Source organism: Mobula hypostoma, chromosome 13, assembly GCF_963921235.1.
Source record: "Mobula hypostoma chromosome 13, sMobHyp1.1, whole genome shotgun sequence".
Lineage (NCBI taxonomy): Eukaryota > Metazoa > Chordata > Chondrichthyes > Myliobatiformes > Myliobatidae > Mobula > Mobula hypostoma.
Window position 1 is genome coordinate 9,936,563 of NC_086109.1, and position 21,603 is coordinate 9,958,165.

General features: G+C 43.4%; 1 protein-coding gene across 4 annotated transcripts in view; it reads left to right on the forward strand.

Moving 5' to 3' along the window:
* Positions 1-21,603, forward strand: part of LOC134355415 (solute carrier family 26 member 9-like) — a 157,182-nt gene that overhangs the window by 42,882 nt on the left and 92,697 nt on the right. For 3 of the 4 annotated variants that reach the window (XM_063065267.1, XM_063065263.1, XM_063065265.1), the window contains exons 2-3: positions 16,437-16,577; positions 17,586-17,725. In XM_063065267.1, coding sequence (XP_062921337.1) covers positions 16,456-16,577; positions 17,586-17,725 — 262 coding nt within the window. In that variant the 5' untranslated portion in view covers positions 16,437-16,455. Of the gene's footprint in view, positions 1-16,334; positions 16,578-17,585; positions 17,726-21,603 lie in introns of all 4 variants that reach the window. The other variant, XM_063065266.1, reaches the window with a different exon arrangement.

Below are 21,603 nucleotides of genomic sequence, written 5' to 3' on the forward strand. Positions count from 1 at the left end.
ATAAGGAGTAACTCCTGTCATCAGTATGAACTGCTGGCATGTGGAGTTGGCCCTGCTAGACCAACCTGGAATTCTGCCTGGAGAAACAAACTAACGAGCTGTTTACTGGAGCTCGCTGTGACCAAAGCCTAACATTGATCATGTGGCTTGTTCCATTACGTCTGATAAAGGAGAGGTGTCACCTTCAGGAACAAAGGGAAGGTCTGTGACAAGCTACAGACGAAGAAAAAAAATGCAGCTCTATGCTGTTATCATTCCTAAATGCCAGCTCAACATATATTTAAATAATAATGATAGTTTAAGATTAATTGAGGCTAGACTTGTGTATAGAAGATTAAGGTTGAGCCACCTGAAGTGCTTAAGAGATTAAAGGCTCAATAAATTAATGTTATAGAGCTGTAAAATGTTACACCATGAAAACAGGCCCTTTGGCCCATTTCGTCCATGCCGACCAGGATACTCATCTGAGCTGGCCCCCATTTGCCTGTATTTGGCATAAATCCCTCTAAACCTTTCCTATCTATGTACCCATCCACGTGTATTTTAAATGTTGTTATTGCAACTACCTCAACCATTTCCTCTGGCAGCTCATTCCCAGTAAAAAGGTTCTTATTAAATCTTTCCCCTCTCTTAGACAATAGACAATAGACAATAAGTGCAGGAGTAGGCCACTCGGCCCTTCAAGCCAGCACTGCCATTCACTGTGATCATGGCTGATCATCCACAATCAGTACCCCGTTCCTGCCGTCTCCCCATATCCCTTCTCTCCACTATCATTAAGAGCTCTATCTAACTCTTTCTTGAAAGCATCCAGAGAATTGGCCTCCACTGCCTTCTGAGGCAGAGCATTCCACAGATCCACAACTCTCTGGGTGAAAAAGTTTTTCCTCAACTCCATTCTAAATGGCCTACCCCTTATTCTCAAATTGTGGCATCTGGTTCTGGACTCCCCCAACATCAGAAACATGTTTCCCGCCTCTAGTGTGTCCAATCCCTTAATAATCTTATATGTCTCAATCAGATCCCCTCTCATCCTTCTAAATTCCAGTGTATACAAACCCAGTGACTCCAATCTTTCAATATATGACAGTCACGCCATCCCAGGAATTAACCTCATGAAACTCCGCTGCACTCCCTCAATAGCAAGAATGTCCTTCCTCAAATTTGGAGACCAAAACTGTACACAATACTCCAGGTGTGGTCTCACCAGGGCCCTGTACAACTGCAGAAGGACCTCTTTGCTCCTATACTCAACTCCCTATGTTATGAACATGCCATTAGCTTTCTTCACTGCCTGCTGTATCTGCATGCCTACTTTCAGTGACTGATGAACAAGGACACCTAGATCTTATTGTACTTCCCCTTTTCCTAACTTGACACCATTCAAATAGTAATCTGACTTCCTGTTCTTGCCACCAAAGTGGATAACCTCACATTTATCCACATTAAACTGCATCTGCCATGTATCTGCCCACTCACCCAACCTGTCCAAGTCATCCTGCATTATCTTAACATCCTCCGCACATTTCACACTGCCACCCAGCTTTGTGTCATCTGCAAATTTGCTAATGTTACTTTTAATCCCTTCATCTAAATCATTAATGCATATTATAAATAGCTGCGGTCCCAGCACCGAGCCTTGCGGTACCCCACTAGTCACCGCCTGCCATTCTGAAAGGGGTCCATTAATCCCTACTCTTTGTTTCCTGTCTGCCAACCAATTTTCTATCCATGTCAGTACGCTACCCCCAATACCACGTGCTCTAATTTTGCCAACTAATCTCCTATGTAGGACCTTATCAAAGGCTTTCTGAAAGTCCAGGTACACTACATCCACTGGCTCTCCCTTGTCCATTTTCATAGTTACAGCCTCAAAAAATGCCAGAAGATTAGTCAAACATGATTTCCCCTTCGTAAATCCATGCTGACTCTTTTGCCTGCATAGTAGGGTGGCATAGTAGCTTAGCAGTTAGCACAATGTTTGGCAGTACAGGTGACCCGGGTTCAATTCCCACTGCTGCCTGTAAGGAGATTACACATTCTCCCCGTGACCGCGTGGGTTTCGCATGGGTGCTCCGGTTCCCTCCCACAGTCCAATGACATCCCGGTTGGTAGGTTAATGTTTCATTGTAAATTGTCTCGTGATTAGGCCAGGGGTTTTCTGGGAGGCACGGATCAAAGGCCCACTCCGCACTGTATCTCAATGAGTAAATAAATACAAAATAGTGGCGATTTTAAGCAATTATAGTGAATTCTCTGGACATAACATACTCAGGGTAAAAAGGTGGCCCCTCAGGTTCTTATTAATTTCTCCCCTCTTTTCTTTTACCTAGATCCTCTAATTCTTGATTTCTGAACCATGGGAAAAATTACTCTTCACATTGACCCTATCTATATTCTCCTGATTCTATAATCCCCATAAGATCACTTCTCAGACTCCTATACTCCAATGAATAAATGGCTTTCATCTACACCACTTCCCCACCTTATTCTCCTGCAAAAATACTATTCCCATTTCTCAGTTTCTTCACCTCTACCATATCTGTTCTCAGCGATGTCCTCCTTCTTTAAAGAATGGGGTTTCCCTCCCTCCACTATTGTTGTTTCCCTCACCCGCATCTCCTACATTTCCCGAACATCTGCACTTACCCCATCTTCCCACTGCCTTAATAGTAATGGAGTTCCTCTTGCCCTTACCTACCACGCCTTCAACCTCCGCGTTCAACACACTAATCTCCACAACTTCTGCCATTTCCAAAGGGATCCTATCATTAAACTTATCTTTACCTTCCTCCCACCCATCACTTTCTGCAGGGACCGCTCCCTCCCCAGTTCCTTTGTCTATTCGTCCCTCCCCTCTAATCTCCCTCCCAGCACTTATCCCTGCAAGTGGCTTGAGTGCTGTACCTGCCCATACACCTCCTCCCTCACCTCCATTCCGGGCTTCAGGCAGTACTTCCAGGTGAGGCAACATTTCACCTGCATATCTGCTGGGATCACATAATGTGTCCAGTGCTCCCAATGCGGCCTCTTCTACTTTGCTGAGATCTGTCATAAATTGAGGGACCACTTCATCAAGCAACCTCTGCACCATTCATCACAAGTGGGACTTCCTGGTGGCCAAACATTTTAATTCCAATTCCCATTCCCTTTCAGTGTGCCAAGATGAGGCCACCCTCAGGGTGGAGGAGCAACACCTTATCTTCTATTTGGGTAGCCTCCAACCTGATGGCATGAGCATCGATTTCTCTTTCTGGTTAACAAATTCCCCCACTCTCCCATTTCTATCCCCCACTCTGAACTTTTACCTCTTTTCAACTGCCTGCTACTTCCTCCGGGGTCACCTCCTCCTTCTCTTTCTCCCATGGTTGGCTCTCCCCTCCTATCAGATTCCTTCTTCACCAGCCGTTGACCTTTCCCACCCACCTGATTCCACCAATCACCTTCCAGTTATCCTCCTTCTCCTCCAGCCTTCTATTTATTTTGGCACCTTCCCCCTTTCTTCTCAGTCCTGAAGAAGCATCTCGGCCTGAAACATTGACTATTCATTTCCAAAGATGCTGCCTACCCTGCTGAGTTCCTCCAGCAGTTTGTGTGTGTAGCTTTATCTTTGTAACTACTTCTTTCCATTATCTTAAAGGATGCCATTAACCTTCACAGTTACTACCATCTTAAATCCCCCGTTTTACTTCTTCTAATCTCAGCCTGTGGAAGGACCCCATCACACAGGACATGCTCTTACTACCATCTGAGAGAATGTATAGGAAGACCCACATTCAACATTTTAGGAATTGCTACTTCCCCTCCGCTATCAGAACACTATCTCAATATTTATGTTCTCTTTTTGCACTAATTATTTAATATAATTTTTTATATATTTCTTATTGTAATTTATTGTTTTTTTATTATGTATTAGACCATAAGATATAGGAGCAGAATTAGGCTATTTTTCCCATCAAGTCTGCTCTGCCATTTCACCAAGGCTGATACATTTTCCCTCTTAGTCCCAATCTCCTGCTTTCTCCCTGTACCCCTTCGTACCCTGACTAATCAAGAATCGATCAATCTCTGCCTTAAATATACCCAATGACTTGGCCTCCTGTGGGAACGAATTCCAGATTCATCACTCTCTGGGTAAAGAAATTCCTCCTCGCCTCTGTTCTAAATGGATGCCCCTCTATTCTGAGGCTCTGTCCTCTGGTGTTAGACTCTCCCACCATAGAATACATCCTCTTCACATCCACTCTACTGAGGCATTTCAACATTTGATAGGTTTCAATGAGGTCACCCCTCATTCTTCTGAATTCCAGTGAGTACAGCCCTAGAACCATCAAATGCTCCTCATATGACAAGCTTTTCAATCCTGGAATCATTTTCATGAACGTCCTTTGAAACCACTCCAATGTCACCACATCCTTTCTTAGATAAGGAGCTCAAAACTGCTCACAATATTCCAAGTGAGGCCTCACCTGTGCCTTATAAAGCCTCAGCATTACATCCTTGCTTTTATATTTTAGTCGTCTTGGAATGAATGCCAACATTGCATTTGCTTTCCTCACCACAGACTCAACCTGCAAGTTAATCTTTAGGGAATCCAGCACAAGGATTCCTAAGTCCTTTGTGCTCAGATTTTTGAATTTTCTCTCCATTGAGAAAATTGTCTACCCTTTTATTTCTTCTAACAAAGTGCATGACCATACACTTCCCGACACTGGATTCCATCTGCCACTTCTTTGCCCACTTTCCTAATCTGTCTGAATCCTTCTGTAGACTCATTTACTTCCTCAAAACTACCTGCTTCCCGCCACCCCACTTATCTTAGTGTCATCCGCAAACTTGGCCACAAAGCCATCAATTCTATCATCCAAGTCCTTGACATATAATGTAAAAAATGCAGTCCCAATATAGTTCCCTATGGAACACCACTGATCACTGTCAGCCAACTTTATTCCCACTCTTTGCCTCCTGCCAATCAAACACTGCTTTATCCATGCTAGAATCTTTCCTGTAATATCATGTATTCCACTGTACTGCTGCTGCAGAACAACACATTTCAGTGAAAATAGACCTGATTCTGACTCTGACTTTGTTTGATGTCATGATCCAATGTCAACAACAGAGATTCAGCACAATTTGCTAAAGTTAATAAATGTCTCTGGTTCGTCTAGGGAGGATATTTGCATTACGCAACCTTGAAGTAAATTCCAGCATTTGCAGAATCTCTTGTGTTAGTGATGACTGAAGTGTATCTTCAATGGCGGAGTTGTGGATGGTGTTGAAGGTTGTATTAGGTTACATTTGGGCGTTGATAGGATACAGAACTAGGCTGTGAATTGGCAGATGTGTGTAGCTTTTCATTGATTCTATTGTAGTTCTTTGTTCTCCTGTGAGTGGCCGTAAGAAAATGAGTCTCGTGGTTTGATGACATTTCTGCAATTTGATAACAAACTTACTTTGAACTTTGAACTTTGAGATGGAATTCAATCCGGAGAGTGCGAAGTTATACTCTTTGGAAAGGTCGAACTTGAAGCCAGAGTACAGCGTTAATGGCAGGGTTCTTAGCAGTGTGGAGGAACAGAGAATTTTGCAACTTTATAAACCTCTACTTTGACCACAGTCTGGAATATTGTGTTTAGAAGGATATGAAACCTTCAGAGAGGGTGCAGAGGAGATTTACTAGGACGCTGCAAGATAATAGAGCATGTCTTATGATGAAAGGATAAGCAAGATAAGGAGCAACACACACAAAATGCTGGAGGAACTCAGCAGGCCAGAGAGCACTGATGAAGTGTCTTGGCCCGAAACGTCGACTGTTTACTCTTTTCCATAGATGCTGCCTGGCCTGCTGAGATCCTCCAGCATTTTGTGTGCATTGCTTGGATTTCCAGCATCTGCAGATTTTCTCATCTTTGAGCCAACTAAAGAGTCTGTCTTTGGCGCGAAGGAGGATAAGGAGTGACTTGATAAAGGTGTATAAAAGGCATAGACAGAGTGGACAACCAGCTCCATTTTCCCAGCATCGATTTAACTAATACCAGGAAGCATAGTTTAAAGCAATTGAGGAAAGTATCGGGGCGGGCGTCATGCCAGAGGTAGGTTTTTTAGATTAACTTTGGTGGAGACCCTGATGAAGGGCCTTGGCCCAAAATGATGACTCTTCGTTCCTCTCCACAGATGTAGCTGGCATGATGAGTTCCTCCAGCATGAGGTAGTATTCATGAACTGTTCAGAAACCTGATGGCAGAGGGGGAAAAAGCTGTCTCTGAACCTTTAGGCTACTGTACCTCCTCCCTGATGGTAGTGACAAGAGGAGGGCATGTCCCAGCTGGCGAGTGTCCTTAATAATGGGTGCTGTCTTCTTGAGGCACTGCCTCTCGAGGATGTCCTTGAAGGTGGGGAGGGAGCTGGCTGAGTCGACAACGCTCTGCAGCCTCTTGTGATCCCATGTCTTGGAGCTTCCCTACCAGGCTGTGATGAAACAAGTCAGAATGCTCGCTCCTGTACAGCTATAGAAATTTGTAGGAGTTTTTAGTTACATACCGAATGTCCTCAGATTCCTAATGAAATATAGCCACTTGGTGTGCCATTTTAATCACTCTGTTTTTCCTCATGTGCTGTCTGATTTGCACTGTATCTCCAGCTACTTCTGTTTTTAATTAAGATTCCAGTCAGGTCCAATCTGACTAAAATGCAGTTCAGCTACTCCCACATCCCAACACTTGGTCCATTACCCTTAGGCGATGTCTTTTTGAAATGCTTATCTAGATACTTGTTAAATAGAGTCAAAGAGTCGAAGAGTACTACAGCACTGACACAGGCCCTTTGGCCCATCTAGTCCATGCTGAACTATTAGTCGGCCAAGTCCCAGTGACCTGCACCTGGACTATAGCCCTCTATATTCCTCCTATCCATGTATCTATCCAGATTTATCTTACATGTTGAAATCGAACCCCTATCCATCACTTCTGCTGGCAGTTCATTCCACGCTCTCACCATCCTCTGGGTGAAGGTTCCCGTCATGGTCCCCTTAAATCTGGCAATGATTTCTATTTCCACCACCCTGTCTGCTCTGCTAATAATGGAATGAAGGGATGAGAGAGTTCTGTTAAAAAGTAGAAGCTGAGGTGTTCTCCTTGGAGCAGAGTGGAGACCTGTTAGACATGTATAAGATCATGCCCAACTTATCCACATAAAGAGAAGGAAGATGCTCCCAAAGGACCAACAGGAATTGATTTAAAATTTTGGATGAAAGATGTAGGAGGCATGTGATCATACACTTTTGTACAGAGAATATGTTTATGGACACTGAGAGAACACAGTGACATTGCTGTTAAGAAGGTGCATGGTGTACTGGCATTCATCAACCGTGGGATTGAGTTCAAGAGCCATGAGGTATATAAGACCTTGGTCAGACCCCACTTGGAGTACTGTGTTCAGTTCTGGTCACCTCACTACAGGAAGGATGTGGATTCTGTAGAAAGAGTCCAGAGGAGATTTACAAGGATGTTGCCTGGATTGGAGAGCATGCCTTATGAGATAGGTTGAGTGAACTCGGCCTTTTTTCCTTGGAGCGATGGAGGATGAGAGGTGATCTGAAAGAGGTGTATAAGATGATTTGAGGCATTGATTGTGTGGATAGCCAGAGGCTTTTTCCCAGGGCTGAAATGCTAACATAGAGGAGCATGGTTTTAAGGTGCTTGGAAATAGGTACAGAGGGGATGTCAGGGGTAAGTTTTTTACACTGTGCATGGTGGGTACGTGGAATGCACTGCCGGCGATGGTGGTGGAGATGGATACAATAGAGTCTTTTAAAAGACTCCTAGGTAGGTACATGGAGCTTAGAAAACTAGAGGGCTATGCGCTAGGGAAATTCTAGGCAGTTTCTAGATTAGGTTACATGGTTGGCACAATATTGTGGGCCAAAGGGCCTGTAATGTGCTGTAGATTTCTATGTCCTATGATCTATGTTCTATGTCTTAAAGTTTATATATAAATGCAGGATTCAGATGAAAGGTCATTGACCTAAATTTGAAATATGATACCTCTCCATCCCTTTATTTTTCCTACCCACTTGGCTTCCTCTAACACCTTCTTGCTAGCCTCCTTCCGCCCCCCACCTTTTTATTTCGGTGTCTTCTCCTTTCCTTTCCAGTTCTAATGAAGGGTCTCGGCCTGAAATGGTGACTGTTTATTCATTTCCATAGATGTTGCCTGACCTGCTGAGTTCCTCCAGCATTTTGTGTATGTTGCTTAGGGTTTCCAGCATCAGCAGAATCTCTTGTGTTTACAATATGATCTGCGATTCACTGCCCTGTTATTGGTATTGGTTTATTGTTGTCACATGTGCTAAGATACAGTGAAAAGCTTTGTTTTATATGTCACCAGTCAGATCATGCAATATGTAAGAACATCAAGGTAATATAAAGAATATAATCCTCTCTATAGATGCTGCCTGACCTACTGAGTTCCTCCAGCAGGAGGCAGTCATAGAGTTATAGGAAAGTACAGCACAGGGACAGGCCCTTCAGCCCATTTAGTCTATGCCAAACTACTTTAATTGACTTGCACCGGAACGATTGCCCTCCATTCCCCTACCATCCATGCACCTCTCTAAACTTCACTTAAAACATTGAAATCGAGCTCAAATGCATCACTTGTTCCACACTCTCATGACCCTCTGCGTGAAGAAGTTCTCCTTAAGCTTTTTACCTTCCATCCTTAACCCATGACCTCAAGTTGTAATCCCCTCCAACCTCAGTGGAAAAAGCCTGCTTGCGTTTACTCTATCTAGACACTCGTAATTTTGTATAGCTCTTTTAAATCCCCTCTAATCTATGCTCCAAGGAATAAAGTCCTAACCTAGTTAATCTTTCTTTATAACTCAGGTCCCCCAGATTTGGCAACAGCCTTGTAAATTTTCTCTGCACCCTTTCAATCTTATTTACATCTTTCTTGTAGGTAGATGACCAAAACTGCACACAATACTCCAAATTAGGCCTCACCAATGTCTTATACAACTTCAACATAACATCCCATCTCTTGTACACAATACACTGATTTATGATGGCTATTGTGCCAACAGCTTTCTTTACAACCCTATCTACATGTGAAGCCATTTACAATAAATTATGGACTCGTATTCCCAGATCCCTTTGTTCTACCGTACTCCCCAGTGCCCTACCATTCACTGTGTAAGACCTACCCTGATTGGTTCTTCCAAAGTGCAATACCTCACACTTGTCTGCATTGAATTCCATCTGGCCCATATCTCGCTGCAAGCCATGATAGCCTTCTTTGCTGTCTGCTGTACCCCCAGTCTTGGTATCTTCCACAAATTTGCTGATCCAGTTATACACATTATCAACCAGATCATTGACACAGATGCAAACAACAATGGACATAGCACCAATCCTGAGTTTGAAAGTGCCGCCATTTTACCAGAGGAAGATTGATTAGGCATGACCTACCTCGCACGAAGTCATCCTTAATCAGTCCATGTCTATCTAAATTCTTATATATCCGGTCCCTTAGAATACCTTCTAATAACTTTCCCAATACTGATGTCAGGCTCACTGGCCTACAATTTCCTGGTTTATTTTTAGAGCCTTTCTTAAACAGCAGAACAACACTGGCTATCTTCCAATCTGCTGGTACATCACCTGTTGCTACAGGTGATTTAAATATCGGAATCAGAACCAAGTTTAATATCACCTGCATATGTCGTGAAATTTTTTTACTTTGCTGTCGCAGAATAATGCAGTACATGATAAATATAGAAAACAAAACTAAATTATAGAATTTTTTACATATATATATATTAAATAATTAAATTAAATAAGTAGTATAAAAACAGAAATAAAGATGTAGTGAGGTAGTGTTCATGGGTTCAATGTCCATTCAGAAATCGGATGGCAGAGGGGAAGAAACTGTTCCTGAATCGTTGAGTGTGTGCCTTCAGGCTCCTGTACCTCCTCCCTGATGGTAACCATGAGAAGAGTCCTGGGTGGTGGGGCTCCTTAATAATGGACACCGCCTTTTTGAGGCACCGTACCATGAAGATGTATTGGATACTGTGGAGGCTAGTATCCAAAATAGAGCTCACTAATCTTACAGCTCTCTGCAGCTTACTTCGATCTGTGCAGTAGCAACCCCCACCACCACCACCCCACCCCTCCCCACACCAGACGATGATGCAGCCAATCAGAATACCTCTGCAAGGGTCCCAGCAATTTCTGCACCTGCCTCCCACAGGGTCCGTGGAAACACCTTGTCAGGCGCTGGGGATTCATCCACCCTAATTTGCCTCCGGACAGCAAACACCTCCTCCTCTGCAATCTGTATATGATCCATGAAGCTGATGACACTTTGCTTCATTTCTATTGACTCTGTCCATGTCCTGAGTGAAAAAATGGATCCAAGAAATTTCAATCTATTTAGGCTTCTCACATGGATTACCATTCTGATGTTCCAGGGGACCAGTTTTTATCCCTTGCAATCCTTTTGCTGTTAAAATACCAATAAGTTTCAATAGGTACATTTAATGTCACATTATACATCTAGAAATTCTTTTTGTTTGCAGAGTATCTGTAGAATTCCTTAGGGTTCTCATTCACCTTGCCTAGCAGACAAGGTGAATGAGAACCCTAAGGAATTCTACAGATATCCTGCGAAGAGAAAGAATTTCATGCCTCATGCCTTCTTTTAGCCCTCCTGATTTCTTTCTAAAGTGTTTTCTTACATTCTGTATACTTCATAACCACCTCATTTGTTCCTACCTGCCTATACCTGCTATGCTCCTCCTCAATATGCCTTGTAAACCAAGGTTTCCTACACCTGTTATCTTTACCATTTATTCTGACAGGGACACACAAGTTTTGTACTCTCAAAATTTCACTTCTGAAAGTCTCCCATTTACCAAGTACTCCATTGTGTTCTTGGTGGTATTCATGAACCATTCAGAGAAATGATGGTGGAGAGGAGAAGCTTTTCTCCGTAGCATCGAGTGTGTACCTGCGGTGGTAACAAGAAGAGGGCATGTCCTAAGTGGTGAGCATCCTGGATGATGGATGCCGCCTTCATAAGAATGTATAAGCAATTTGAGGTAATTAAAAAGAATATAAAAATAAAATAATGCAGATTATAGTTCGAAGTTCAAAGTTAAATTTATTATCAAAGTACATATACAGTATGTCACCATGTGCAACCCTGAGTTTGTTTTTCTTGTGGGCATACTCAGCAAATCTATAGAACAGTAACTGTAACAGGATCAATGAAAGATCAACCAGAGTGCAGAAGACAACAAACTGTGCAAGTGCAAATAGACATAAACAGCAATCATCATCATCTTCAGGTGCCATGCCCAGTTTGAGCTTTGACTGCCATGGCCCACACACTCCTGTTTCGGGTCAAGTGGATCAATTCATTGGTATTCATTTCCAGTTCTCTGGCTGCTGTCTCCATCATCATTTGTCTTTGTCTTCCTCATCATTTGTCTTTGTCTTCCTCTTGCTTTCTTCCCTTCAATCTTTCCCATAATTACCGTGCATTCTAACTCTTTTTTCCTAATCACGTGTCCAATGAAGTTACATTGCCTTTTCATGATCTCATACATTATTTCTCTTTTTGTGTTTGCTCTGTTCATGATATCCTGTTAGATATTCATTTTGTCCATGATATTCTTTGCATCCTCCTCAAAATCCATATTTTTACTACAACAATTCGTTTCCTCATGTCACTAGATATTGTTCAACATTCTGAGCCATATAACATAACTGGATAAATGTAACATTTCAGTACTCTGAGGCGGGTTGTCATGCCTAGTTTAGTATTGGTCAATATACTCTTCATTCTCATAAAGGTGTCTTTTGCCATCCCTATTCTTCTTTTGATGTCCATGTCGCACCTGCCATCTGATCTCACCCAGCTTCCTAAGTAGCAAAAGTTCTGTTTTATGTCTTCCCCGTTTATTCTCAGCCTGCAGATAGGATTCTCCTTGTTTTTGGATATCAGCACACATTCTGTCTTTTTGCAACTGATAGCGAGAACATAAAATAATGAGATAAAGCGTCCTTAAAGTGAGATCAGCGGTTGTGGGAGCATTTCAATGATGGGGCAAGTGAGTGTGGTTATCCCCTTTGTTCAAGAACCTAAGGGTTGAAAGATAGTAAGTGCTACAGTTACAGAGAAAGTGCAGTGCAGGTCGGAAAATAAAATGCGAAGGCCACAACACGGTAAACTGGGAGATCAAGAGTTCATCTTTAGAGAATGAGAGGGCCATTTAAGAGCCTGATAACAGCGGGATCGAAGCTGTCCTTGAGTCTGTTGGTGTGTGTTCTCAAGCTTATGTAGCTTCTGTCTGATGGGAGGTGAAGAGAAGAGAGAATGAAGGGGGTGGGTCTGGTTTTCTATTATGTTAGCTGTTTTCCTGACGCAGTCGGAAATGTCGGTGGAGTCCATGGAGCAGAGGCTGGTATATGTGATGCGCTGAGCAGCAGTGATAACTCTCTGGAGATTCCCCTGGCCTCAGGCAGAGCAGTTGCCATACCAAGCCGTGATGCATCCCAATAGGACGCTTCCTGTGGTGCATCATACGTGTAAATTTTGCATTTGCAGAAGAGAAACAAAACTTTCAGAAAGGAATTGTCTGGGATAGTTAGTAGGATGTAAGGTAGGGAAAGGGTCATGGGAATGTTGAGCTTTTGTGCCCGCATCAAGCATAGATCTGATAGGCTGAACTTATTTCAAAGCCGCCACAATGCTGGTTGGCAGCATTTTCTGTTTTTATTTTAGATTCAGAAATTCCTTAAGGTTGAATAGTTTCTATGGAGAGAGAATCAAATTTAGGTTCAATGAACTTTCAACAGAAACATTCCATTTGTATAGTGACCGATACCTTACGACAATCATAGAACATAGAACATAGAAATCTACAGCATATTACAGGCCCTTCAGCCCACAATGTTGTGCCGACCATGTACAGTAACAGTAACCTATTATAGAAACTGCCTAGAATTTCCCTGACGAGGTGGATAACTTCACTCACCTCAACTGAGTTGATTCTACGGCCTACAGACACACTTTCAAGGACTCTACTACTCATGTTGTCAATATTTATTTAATTTTACTTTTTAATTATTTGAAAACTTGCATATTTAATCTTCTTTTACACATTGGTTGTTTGTTATCTTTATTTGTGTATAGTTTTTTTCATAAATTCTGTTGTATTTCTTTATTTTCCTGTTTATGCCTGAAAGAAAATTAATCTCAAGGTCGTATACGGTGACAAATATGTAATTGATAATACATTTACTTGACTTTAAATTTCATTTTGACTCCTGCATCCTCTGGCCATTCTATTGGAGATTGGAGCGACTGGGCTTGTATACTCTGGAATTCAGAAGGCTGAGAGGGGATCTTATTGAAACATATAAGATTATTAAGGGATTGGACACGCTGAAGGCAGGAAGCATGTTCCCGCTGATGGGTGAGTCCAGAACCAGAGGCCACGGTTTAAGAATAAGGGGTAGGCCATTTAGAAGGGAGTTGAGGAAAAACTTTTTCACCCAGAGAGTGTTGGATATATGGAATGCTGTGCCCCAGAAGGCTGTGGAGGCCAAGTCTCTGGTTGCCTTCAAGAAAGAGATGGATAAAGCTCTTAACGATAGTGGAATCAAAGGTTATGGGGATAAGGCAGGAACTGGATACTGATTGTGGATGCTCAGCCATGATCACAGTGAATGGTGGTGCTGGCTCGAAGGGCTGAATGGCCTACGCCTGCACCTATTGTCTATTGTCTATTCCACATTATAGAGACCAGAGGGCATGCATCGAAGGTGAGAGGTGGTAAGTTCAGGGGGGATGAGAGGGGTAAGTTTTTGTACTCAGAGAGTTATGTATGCCTGGAATGCTCTGCCTAGTATAGAGACAAATACGTTCGAGGCTTTTGGATAGGCACATGGATGTTAGGAAGATGGAGGGATATGGAGATGGTGTAGGTAGGAGGGATTACTCTTCAGCTGTTTTTGATTTGCTTTTTATCTGGTTCGGCACAACACTGTGGACCGAATGACCTGTTTCTGTGCTTACTGTTCTATGTCCTATGTTTTACATAACACTTGAGTATTCTGAATCAATGGGTTTTATTACTAGTCCAATGCAGGGTTTCAACAACAATCATCGTCAATCACTTTTCCCCCACAGACAATGCTGGACCTGCTGAGTTCCTCACAAACAAGAGAAGATCTGCAGAGGTTGGAAATCCGAGCAACATGCACAAAATGCTGGAGGAACTCAGCAGGTCAGGTAGCATCTAGAAAAGGAGTACAGTCGATGTTTCAGCCTGAAATGTCGACTGTACTTTTTTTCCATAGATACTGTCCGGCCTGCTGAGTTCCTCCAGCATTTTGTGTGTGTTTCTGCTGAGTTCCTCGAGCAGGTTATTTGTTGTTCCAGGTTCCAGCATCGGCAGTCTCTTGTATCTTTTACAACGCTCTGCAGAGTATAAACATTAAAAAATACAATTAGGCTAGAGATTTGCTAGTTCATTGAAACTGTCTGCAGAGATGAAGCTTTGTGTACAACACATTTCTCAGCTGTAGGGATGAAAAGAGTTATCGTAGGGCAGTCTCATCTGATCTTGGCTGGATATTGATCAGCAGAACCAGTTAATCACATGAAAAGCTTTCATTCCAAGACACCATGAGAAAGGTGTGCAAGTATTGTGGAGCACAAATCTTAGATATATTCCATGTAAGATCAACACATTATATCCTCGATCTGTAGCATTCAATACTCTACCTAATTCAGACTCAGACCAGGTTTATTATCACTGACATATGTCATGAAAATTGCGGCAGCAGTACAGTTCAAAGTTCAGAGCGTGTATACATTATACAACCTTGAGATTCGTCTCCTTACAGGCAGCCATGAAATGAAGAAACCCCCCAAAAAAACGTTTAAAAAAAGAGGACCATCAAACACCCAGGGAAAGTGCAGGGAAAAAAAATTTAAAAAGGCATCCATTAGTCTTGCGAGATCATGAATCTGCACCTGGAAAGTCTTCACTCTCCAGGGCGCAGGACTGGGCAAGTTTGTATGGAAGACCAGCAGTTGCCCATGCTGCAAGTCTCCCCTCTCCATGACATCGATGTTGTCCAAGGGAAGGGCATTAGGACCCATACAGCTTGGCACCAGTGTCGTCGCAGAGCAATGCGTAGTTAAGTGCCTTGCTCAAGGACCCAACATGTTCCCTCGGCTGGGGCTCGAACTCACAACCTTCAGGTAGCTAGTCCAATGCTTGACCAAGTGGTTAAAATAAACAAATCATGCAAACAATAAAAATAAGCAAATAGCATTCAGACCTGAAGTTTATGAAAGAAAGTCCATCCACAGGCATGAAGCTGCAGCCTCAGTTCAGCCGAGTAAACGCTGTGGAGCAGTGAGCTGAACTGGCCTGGCCCGTCCCTTGCCGCCGGCCCTGACACCCTGAACTTTTCAGCCTGGCCTGGCGCTTAAGTGCAAGACGTACAAAAATTACTAGGTTACAATAAAAAATAAAATCAATAAATAGTGCAAATGAAGAATGGAGAGGTGGTGTTCATGGATTCATGGACCATTCATACATCTGATGGAGCAGGATAAGAAGGTGTTGCTCAGATGCTGGGTGTGCGTCTGGGGTACCTCCTCCCTGATGGTGGTAATGAGAAGAGGGGATGTCCTGTGTGATTAGGGTCCTTAATGAAAGATGTCGCCTTTTTGGGGCATTGCCTTTTGAAGTTGTCTTCACTGGTCCATGATGGAGTGTGAAGTAGGGGACAAACAGGATTAGTATAGAACAGCATCATGTTCAGCACAGACAAGGTGAGCCAAAAGGCTGTATAGTTTGATGATTGTGCTGTAACATAGATCTCAAACCTTGCTGATTGAATTCCCATTACTTACTGTATATTCATATTATTTATTACTTCCAGTAACTTTTCCCCCACCTTCTCTCTATATTGATTCCCCATTCTGGCTCCCCTATTACCTCTTCTCTTATCTGCAGCTGCCCATTACCCTCCCTTTGGTGCCCCTCTTCCTTCCCTTTTTCCCATAGCCAATTGTTCTCTCAGATCAGATTCCTTCTTCAGTCCTTTACCTTTACCACCAATCCCCTCCCAGCTTCTTTCTTCATGCCCATCTCCCCCACCTATCACTCCTTCCCCCCTCACCTGGTCTCACCTTGTACTCCTCCCCCTCCCCTCCCCTCCCACGTTATTCTGGCTTCTACCCCCATCCTTTCCAGTTCTGATCAAGGGTCTCGGCCCAAAACATCTTCTGTTTATTCCCTTCCGTAGATGCTGCCTGACCTACTGAGTTCCTCCAGCATTTTGTGTGTGTTGCTCTGGATTTCCAGCATCTGAAGAATGTCTTGTACTTCTATTTTGATTCCTCTCCAGTGATTAAGATATTGCCGTGATGCATATCCGTCCGCGTTACATTGTTGATCGATCAGCTTATTCCATTCCTGAATTTGATGAGGAGTACCAGAAGAAAATCAGGAGTTACCCCCACTCACAAAAAGTACAGAAGTTCTTCAGGTAAACCTAAATTAATCTCCTTTTTCTTCTGGTGACTATTTTGAAGTTTTGAATTATCTGGCACTGTTGCTGAGGACTCCTCCATTGCTTGGGTCTGAGGTCCAAGTGAGTGTGTGCATTCTGTATGCTGGTGTCTGTGAAAGCAAGGTACTTACCTGATTCAACAATCTGCTGGGTGGTCGTTGCCCTGGGCAGTATCCGACACCACATTCAGTAAAGGTTCGCTGGAGCAAGAACCAAACAGCTGGAAGAACTCAACAGGTCAGGCAGCATCTGTGCATGAAAGGTAAACACAAGAGATTACGCAGATTCTGGAAATCTTTTGCAACGCACGCAAAATGTTGGAGGAACTCAGCAAGTCAGGTTCCTTCAAATTCCTCTCCATAGCTGCTGCCAGACTTGCTCAGTTCTTCTGGCATTTTGTGTGTGCATAAGAGGAAACGTCGACGTTTTTGGTTGTCGACCCTGAATCAAGACTCCTACAGTGGAGAGAACAAAGGGATCCCAGTCATGGAGTTTCTCTCTTCAAAAAGACTGTCCAACTTGTTGAGTATTTCCAGCACTTTCTACTTTTGTTTCAGATTTCCAGCATCTATTAATAGTTTTTCATAAAATTGCTAAAAGCAGACAAATATTTTTGATGAAAAGCAAATCTGGGTGGCACAGAGGTATAGCAGTTAATGTAACACTAATATAGCACTAGCTGTAAAATTGGGGTTCAATTCCTGCCATTGTCTGTAAAGAGATTGTATGTTCTCTCTGTAACCACATGGCTTTCTTCCACATGCTCTGGTTTCCTCCCCCAGTCCAAGGGCATACAGTGTACAGGTTAGAGTTGGTAAGCTGTGGGCATGCTATGTTTGTGCCAGAAGCATGGTAACACTTCTGGGCTGCCCCCAGTACGTCCTTGGACTGTGCTGGTCATCGACACAAAATGATGCATTTCACTCTATGTTTTGATGGGTGTGAAGCAAATAAAGCTTATCTTTATCTCTTTCTTTCTTTCAGCTGTTCAACAACCCGTGTCAAGTCTATTATCCTTCAACTCTTCCCAATATTCTCATGGCTTCCAAAGTACAACTTCAAGAAGGCTTTCCTTTTCGATGTCATTGCTGGTATCAGTGGTGGGACTATTCAGGTACCTCAAGGTATGAAGCATTTTTAACCAGGATAAACCCAGTAACCGTTCTAAACCAAGAACACCTTCTAAAGTAATGGCTTCAATTGTGAGAAAGTAAACTCGTAATGCTGAGCACAGTTCAACTCGTTTCTTCGTTCATGATGTAACGTGGATGTTGGTCATTCATGCATTATGTGCTGTGTCATATGACGTGGGTGACCATGCTCTTGACCATGATACTTCTTGGCATATTTTTCTACAAAATTGGTTTGCCATTACCACCTTCTGGGCAGCGTCTCAACATCGATGAAGCCCATTAGCGCAAGTTAACCAAGTATGTAGAATTAAGATCAGAGTGCAGAGACAGAGGGTGGAAGGTCTCATGCTATCCATTCGAAGTAGGCTGCCGTGGGTTTATTGCGTTCACTTTCCAGAAGTGGCTGCGTGACCTTGGCTTCACTAGAAGAGAGATCAAGTCAACCAGCAGGGCTGTAGCTGAGGCAGCAGAGAGAGGATCAGGGTGTGGACCAAGTATGTTACACAAAATACTGCGCAGATGCTGAGGTCAAAGCAACACTCACAACACTTCCGGTAATTCCCTCCCCCTCCCTTCCCCTATCGCTATTTCACTCTGCCCCCTCCCCCCAGCTGCCTATCACCTCCCTCATGGTTTCGCCTCCTTCTACTACCCATTGTGTTTTCCCCTATTCCTTCTTCACCTTTCCTGCCTATCACTTCCCTGCCTCCCCTCCTCCACCCCTTTATCTTTCCCCTTACTGGTTTTTCACCTGGAACCCACCAGCCTTCTCCTTCACACTCTCCCCCCACCTTATTTATAGGGCCTCTGCCCCTTCCGTCTTCAGTCCTGATGAAGGGTTCCGGCCCGAAACGTTGACTGATCGTTTCCACGGATGCTGCCCGACCTGCTGAGTTCCTCCAGCGTGTTGTGACCAAGTATGTCCTGAGGGGCAGATAGTCGGACAGTGTATACATCTTTTGCAAACCCTTCAGTAGTTGCATAGACACTTGAAGAGTAGACTATCTGTTGGATGGGAGCGACCAACAACTCTGATAGAGGCAGATGCCAAGTTTTTAAGCTCACCAGTGGGAGGTGGTGCTTTAGCACTGCTGGCCCACCACCTCAGGGGAGTCTTGATCATAAGCGGGCCGAAACTCCTGAAGACAGGTGGCAGATCAACTGATGATCCCACTGGTGATAGCACAGGACAGTTAACATCTTAGTCCATGTGTATTTTCAATTCTGAAGATGGATGAACCCAGCCATTATCAATACTCTTCAGAGATTGTCTGCCTGGCATCAATGGTCACATAACCAGGAAATTATGATAAGCACCAGCTGCTCATACAACCATCCATTCATTACTTACCCCCATGGCTTCACGTAACCCTGATTAGAGGCCTTAGCAGGTGCTACACCTTGCTGAAGGGCGACCTGCAGGCTGTGGAGGGAAGGAGCATCTTACACCTTTTTTGGTAGAGTCGTATCTCCACCCTGCCACTCAAAAACTCTTTAAAATTGGTGATTGTTGTATATTCATCAGTTTTGCTTTTCACACAGTTCCCAGATTGATTGGGTGGTAAAGAAGGCATATGGCATGCCAGCCTTTATTAGTTGAGACAGCGGGTTCAAAAGTCATGAAATTCCATTACTTATTTACTGTCCAATGTGCCGCTGGCAATTAGAGCAGCAATGAAGGTCCTCCATCTCTGATGGTGCTCAGGGCTTCCTTCATCATCTCAGTAGCTTCCACTTGGTTTTCACTACTGACAGTCATGCAAGATCCAGGTGAAGACTCAGGAATACCGTCATACTCAGATGTAGAAGAATTCTTCTTTGCTGCTTCCATAACATTTTTGTTTGACCAGTCAGTGTTATTAGTGTTGAGCTAAAGCCCTGAACCAGGAGGACCAGTGGACCACTTTTAATCTGACCTCCACCCTTTTGACCTGTTTGGCATGGGTGACCCTGCCACGAGCCAAAGCATGAAACCCTGATTCCAACCAACATAGCTTTCCGGGTCATTGAGGCATGCAAACCTCCAAACCACAGCAAGGTTGTGGTCCTCTTGGACGATGAAGTTATATTACAGCTTTATAAAACACTGGTTAGGCTGCATCTGGAGTTTTGCATTTAGTTCTGCTCACCCCATTATAGGAAGGATGGGGCGGCTTTGAGAGTGCAGAGGGCAGAGAGGAAGACCATCAGAGCTTGAAGGACGATGTGGAACAGCTGGACAAATGGGCAGAAAAATGGTAGATGGAATGGAATGCAGACAAGTGCGAGGTGTTCAACTTGAGTCTTATACAGTAAAAGGTAGGGCACTGAGGACTGTGGTAGAACAACGAGATCTGGGAATACAGGTCCATAACTCATTGAAAGTGGTGGCACAGGTAGATAAGGTTGCAAAGAAAACTTTTGGCATGTTGGCCTTCATATATCAAAGTATTGTGTATAGGACCTGTGGTGTTATGTTGAAGTTGCATAAGACATTGGTGATGCCTAATTTGGAGTATTGTGTGCAGTTTTGGTCACCTATCTAAAAAAAGATGTAGATAAGGTTGAAAGAGTACAAGGAAAATTTACAAGGATGTTGCCGCATCTGGAGGACCCAAGTTATATGGAAAGATTGAGGGGTATAGATAGGGTAAATGCAAGTAGGCTCCTAGCACTGAGGTTGGGTGGGACTACAACTAGAGGTCATGGATTAAGGATGAACCGTGAAATGTTTTAGCGGAATATGAGGGCAAACATTTTCACTCAGAGGGTCATGAGAGTGAGCAATGAGTTGCCAGTGCAAGTGGTGCATGTGAGCTCGATTTTAACACTTACGATAAGGTTGGATAGGTACATGGATAGTAGGGGTATGGAGACCTATGGTCCGCTTAGAGGTCAATGGGATTAGGCAGTTTAAGTAGTTTGGAGGGCCTGTTTCTGTGTTGTACTTTTCTAGGACTCTATGACTTTAAGACATTTGCCAGGATGCTGCTTGCTTGAGAGGAGATGTGCTTGAGAGAGGAGTGTTTGGACAAATTTACGTTGTTTTATCTGGAGCAGTGGAGTTTAACCTAATTAAAGTTTATCAAATTACGAGAAACACGGATAGGGCAGACAGTTATTAACTTCTCCCCATCTCTGCTCCGAGGAGACCTCCTTCAATTCTGAGGCTGTGCCCTCTGGTCCTAGATTCCACCACCATTGGAAACATCCTCTGCAAGACCACTCTATCTAGGCATTTTAATAGTTGATAGGTGCATCATGTAAAGAATAGAGAAATATAGAACTTGTGAAGGCAGAAGGCATTAGTTTAGCTAGGGCTAATCTAGGTTCAACACTAATTAAACTAGTAATTAGTGCCAAACTAAGTAAATTAATGTTCCATTCCTTCTAATGAAGGTGCTCCTACCATGCTGTTGATGGAAGGAATCAAATGACAGGGTTAAGTCCCAGTAATGATAAAGTACAGCGACTTACAGTTATATACAGAAAGGTGCTGGGAAAAAGCCAGCAAAATCATGGAGGATCCCTCTCACCCTGTTCATGGACTGCTTGTCCCACTTCCTCCAGGGAAGGGGCTACGCCGCATCTATACCAGGACCACCAGACTCAACAACAGTTACTTCCCCCAAGCTGCCAGGCTGATCAATGCCTCCACTCATCAACTCATCCACCACAGGGATAATAGGTGGAGGTGTTGATCAGCCTGACAGCTGGGGGAAAGTAACTGTTTTAAGTCTGGTGGTCCTGGCATGGGTGTAGCATAGCCTCAGAGAGAGGGTAACCTTATGTACAGATACTCCTGTACCTAGCGTTACCTAACATACATACAATAACTCTATGTATATATGCTAGTCTTATGTATTTATATTTATTATATTTTTATTGAG